This window comes from Populus alba, chromosome 2, assembly GCF_005239225.2.
Source record: "Populus alba chromosome 2, ASM523922v2, whole genome shotgun sequence".
NCBI lineage: Eukaryota > Viridiplantae > Streptophyta > Magnoliopsida > Malpighiales > Salicaceae > Populus > Populus alba.
The window spans coordinates 12694769-12699436 of NC_133285.1; the positions used below are offsets into that span (position 1 = coordinate 12694769).

A 4668-nucleotide genomic window follows, 5' to 3' on the forward strand; every position below is an offset into this window, starting at 1 on the left:
TAGAAAAAAAGGTGAATCTAACTCGTTTTCTTTTACATTATTACTATTATTATCCAATTCAATAAAAAAAAAGTATTTCAAGAAATACAATTATTGAACACGATTTGAGTTCATTGTTTATATTGTGAGGTCGTATATCTTATAACACACTTTTATCTCTTAATTTTTTTTAATTTAGTCTTTAGTTATCATCAATAATATATATATATATATATATATTATTGCATTTATCATCATGGTTGCTTTTTTATTTATTCAATTAAGCGCATGCATGGAATTTTTTATTTTCGACTAAATGTTTTTCTTAGCGTCTAAAAAACTCTATAGAAACATTTGCATATTAATTTTATTATATTGAAAAAGAAAATTTATTCAGCACAGGCTACATAACTAGCATACAACATAAGTTGTGAATCCAGCTCTGAACTCATTGACACGAGAATCATTTGATTTGCCAAACTAAAAGGAACAAATCCAAAATACCTAAAGAAAGGGAAAAATCGAAGCTCTCACTCAAATCACATCTCGTGCAGGCAGTGAGCTTATAATAAATCAGACAAATAAATTCTTTTCGATATGGAAGAGAAACTAGTCAATTACATCCTGGGTTCTGTTTGCCACCCGATTTAACATTTGCATTCAAACATGAAGATGAGAGAGGCATGTTTGCTTTCTGGCCGATATAGGCCAAATCGATGTCCACAAGTTCTACTCCTTGACAAGGAACCGATGAGCTGCACAAAAAACTGACAGCAACATTGGAAGTTGAGGTGCCTTTGATGTTCTGGTAATGAACATTGCTAATTTTCACTCGTGATGGCTGCACAGAACATGAACAAGCTTAGCAATCAAACCTTAATTAAGCTAAAAAAAAAATTAAATTACATACAATATAGGATTTATCAAATATTCTGATGTTGCAAGGGTATACATAATATGATAAGGTTTTTGTCTATGAATTACCGCGGCGTTGCGGGAACCATACTTCTGATCAATGATAATGGGGTTTTTCACACTATCCATAGTGATATCTTTAAAAGTGATATTGAAAGCTTGGCTAGGGTCAGATGCAGCATATGATTTGATTCTCACACCATTGGTGGTGTTAAACAATGTGCAGTTAGTCACAACAATTCCGCTCACATCCTCCTCGTTCTTGTACTTGCCAAGGCTTCCAACACTGGTGCAAGTCCAATCCAAAAACAGAGAAGATGTAAGAAAACGAATACATTTACACCTGGATCTTCATGAATGATGTTCACTGGATCAGAAATTGGATTGCGAGGGGGGGGGGGGGGGCATCACTGAGGAAATTACCTAAGACCATGTCCAGGGCCGCAAAAGACTTGAGAGATGAGAATATTTGTGGATCCCTGTCCAATGGAAACACAGTCATCACCTGTTCCAATCTTGCTGCTTGTTACGTGGACACCATCAGAATGGCTTATGTGAATACCATCTGTATTTGGGCTATTAGCAGGAGCAGTCAAATTGATATTGTGGATCGAAATGCTGTGGCAGCTTGTAACGTGCATGTGGAAATATTTGCTATCGACAGAGCTGATCTCGTGAACAAAAGCATTCTTTACTTTGCTCAACTTGACGGACTGCAACATGGAAAGAAGTCACAAAATCATTCCAAGTTTATACTTTTACGACCACATGTATATATATAGTAACTTTTGTGGTAAGTGCTCTATACATACACTGGGAAGTGGCTGGCATTGCTTGTTTTCATGGCAATCGTTGTACTTCCAGACGGCACTGCCTTGCCCATCAAAAGTTCCTCCGCCGTTCAATGTTAAACCATCAATTATTTCAAATAAGATCCATTGTTCTGAACTATATTCACTGAGATCAGTGGTAGCTTTCACGTTTCCCTGTACTTCAAAAACTATAGGCTCTGTGCTTTTGCACGGCCCTTGAAATACGACGGGGCTTGTCACAAATGTCCCTCCAGGGATAACCATCTTTGCTGGAACACCTGAATCGCATGCTGCCCGCCATGTTTGGATAAATGCCTGCATGATACACATTTTTAGACGTTAATTGGAGTTGCCAGCCTTTTTAGAGCGCAAATCCTGTTTAACTATCATTTTGTCAGAAAAAAATCAAACTCTTTCACGTGTTCTGTTATTCGGTTACACAGAACTAAGCCAAGTCAGGGCAATCAATTATAAGACTGGCTTTGTCTGCGAACTCACCTCTGCGTTATCGGTCTTGTCATCAGCCTTGGCACCGTGTTTTGTTACATCAAAAACTGTAACCGCGGCACCACTACCATCAACGAGGCTACGACGGTGACTGAGACCAATATGGTGGCGAGGTGCACCATCGGCCACGCAAGAGAGCAAAGCCAAGCCTAAAACAAGAATGCTTCCTGCAATGGTCATGGTGACGTTTAACCCAGAATGAAAGGTTTCTTTTTAAATCTTCAAAGTTGTTGCAGAGGAATGTGAATTTTACCTCGCCAGGGTTTATCTTTTATAGATTAAAATCTCTATCTCTATTTTTAGTGATGTCCCCCAAACATAGCACTGTAACCTTTGTTAAGTATGAATCTGCGTCTTCCCTGCTATATTTCAGGTCGCTTGCAGCCATCGAAATAAGATAACACTGTATGTTGACTTAGCATGACCGATTCTTTTCCCATAAATATATATGCACAAGTGATCAATACCTACTTATAGGAATAGAACTGATCATGGGATGTGTAGCTCTCAGCCACTGGTTTCCAGAAGAAAAATAGAATTTACTATATGAATTTAGGATGCTTCGGTTAGCTATAGAGCGGATCTAAGCCACAGCTCGATTGGCAAGCATGATGTTGTTCTTATTCCTCGGAATGTTCAAGTCTCCTTATGAATCCCAAAAATAAAAATTCAAAAGCCTTATGATTTACAATCACTAATTATAGTGATTAATCAAATGGAATTATTGTAGAGTCATGAACATACAAAAACCCTTAAAAAATATATATTTACGAGGGCAGGTTTATTAACGAAATATTCAACAAGTATCACATCCCTCTACTTCTGGGCTGCGGTGTAGCATTCAAAAGTTTCCCTTGTATAACAAGAAGCTTGTGCATCTTTGCCTTAGGAACTGGGCCAGTGCTCTCCTCCAACATATTGGAAGGCTTCAATTCCAATCTCTGCAAGCTTGTTCGGAGGAACCATTCTCAAGCAGTCTTCCTCTCTATTGTTCTAGTAATCAAAAACCTGTCTGCTGTTACTAGTGCTTGTCGTCGCAATACCTTTGGAGCATAACCCTTTTATAGCATAAGCTTAGTTCCTCTTTTTTCACATTATCACGAGACATGCATTAATTCTCCTCATTTCTCTCCCCCCAAATTGCTGGAAAATGTAAGAGATGCATTGATCAGATTTGCTTTCAGTGGACACTTCCTTTGTGATGCTATAAACATGTATTCGTAACTATCTTCACTTTCTAGAGCTCCACATGTCCATCTGCTGCCAACGACATAGCTGATGGGATAAAATCATCTTTTTTAGGTGATCTTTTCGTTATTAACAAATTAATTAGAGATAAAGTGGTTTATACTCTCTTTTTTTAGCACAATAAAATAATAATGGTACCCTTTCATTTGCCTACGTCTTCTGAACTTTCTTTGCATAGTTAAATATAATGAATACCTTTAAAACTTAAAAGAAAATATAAAACTTGTAAAGAGGGTTTTCGTCTTTTTTATATTTTTAACACACTAAAAAAAATAAATTAGACATTTTTTAAAAAAAAAGTTTAAGGCTAGTGTGAAATGGTGTTTTTTTGTCTTAAAAAAAATGTGTACACGCTTGGACACCCCTGTGTTCTTCTAGCAGAGTGTGCAAGGGCTTTTGGTGTTCAAATATTGTCTCACCACGATGTGTTTAATTGTCTTCGCAACCTCTTCATTAAGTGAAGGTGTGTGAGGCCTATAATTCTTAAGTTTTGCATCAATGACCTTTTTCTCTCTCTCTGTATATATATTGTGTCCACCTCAAATTTTTTTCCTAACCTTTAAAATTTATTGGCAAACCTTCAATTATTTTCTCCTTAATTTTAGTTTTTTTTTTTATATTTGTTTATTACATTTTTTTTTTTTCAATTTCATCCTCTTTTATTTTTTTTTTCATGTATTAGATTGAGTCTCATTTTTTTATTATTATTTATTATGTTTGGGATAGTTTTAAAATTCAATTTTTTTTTTGTTTTCGTCATCCTACGGTTTCTTTCCTTTCATATTTAATCTTTTTTTTTTTGTTATTTTTTTTCCTTGACAAATTTTTTTAAATTGATATTTTTTTTTTTTGATCTCATCCTTTAACATTAAATTAGCTGGGAATTGATATTTTTATTGAGCCCGGGTCTCAAATTTAAAAGATTATGAGTTTAAAAAATTAACTTAGGATTTAAAAGCTTCAAGTTTACTTAATTTTATTTTTTTTAAGATTTTTTTTATTTTTATTTTTTTATATTTATTTTAGATTGGGCTCTGTTATTTTTTTTTTTTTGGTTATTTAGTGATTAAATTTCATGATTTTATTTAATTTGCTTTCGCCAGGATTAATTTGTTTAACAAAAAAAAATGTCTTTGTTAATTTCTTGGTTAATTTATTTATTATTGTTTTATTTTTTATTTATAATATTAAATTGATTGAATTATTA

The 4668-nt window shown here is 34.4% G+C and overlaps 1 protein-coding gene across 1 annotated transcript; it reads right to left on the bottom strand.

Annotated features, from left to right (window-relative positions):
- Positions 1-592: 592 nt before the first annotated feature.
- Positions 593-2393, bottom strand: LOC118046904 (exopolygalacturonase clone GBGE184). Its single transcript, XM_073407704.1, has 5 exons — positions 2205-2393; positions 1707-2021; positions 1318-1607; positions 964-1180; positions 593-820 (listed from the first exon to the last, which is right to left on the bottom strand). Exons 1-5 carry the CDS (start codon positions 2391-2393, stop codon positions 593-595), a joined length of 1239 nt encoding a protein of 412 aa, XP_073263805.1.
- Between the last annotated feature and the right edge of the window lie 2275 nt (positions 2394-4668).

What these genes read in the sequence shown, in the direction of transcription:
- LOC118046904 (XM_073407704.1), bottom strand. Translation starts at nt 2,393, where the DNA reads ATGACCATTGCAGGAAGCATTCTTGTTTTAGGCTTGGCTTTGCTCTCT. An exon ending in GGCCCTGGACATGGTCTTAG is followed by an intron (nt 1,181 to 1,317) that starts GTAATTTCCTCA and finishes GACTTGCACCAG; the next exon opens with TGTTGGAAGCCTTGGCAAGT. An exon ending in ATGGTTCCCGCAACGCCGCG is followed by an intron (nt 821 to 963) that starts GTAATTCATAGA and finishes TGTTCTGTGCAG; the next exon opens with CCATCACGAGTGAAAATTAG.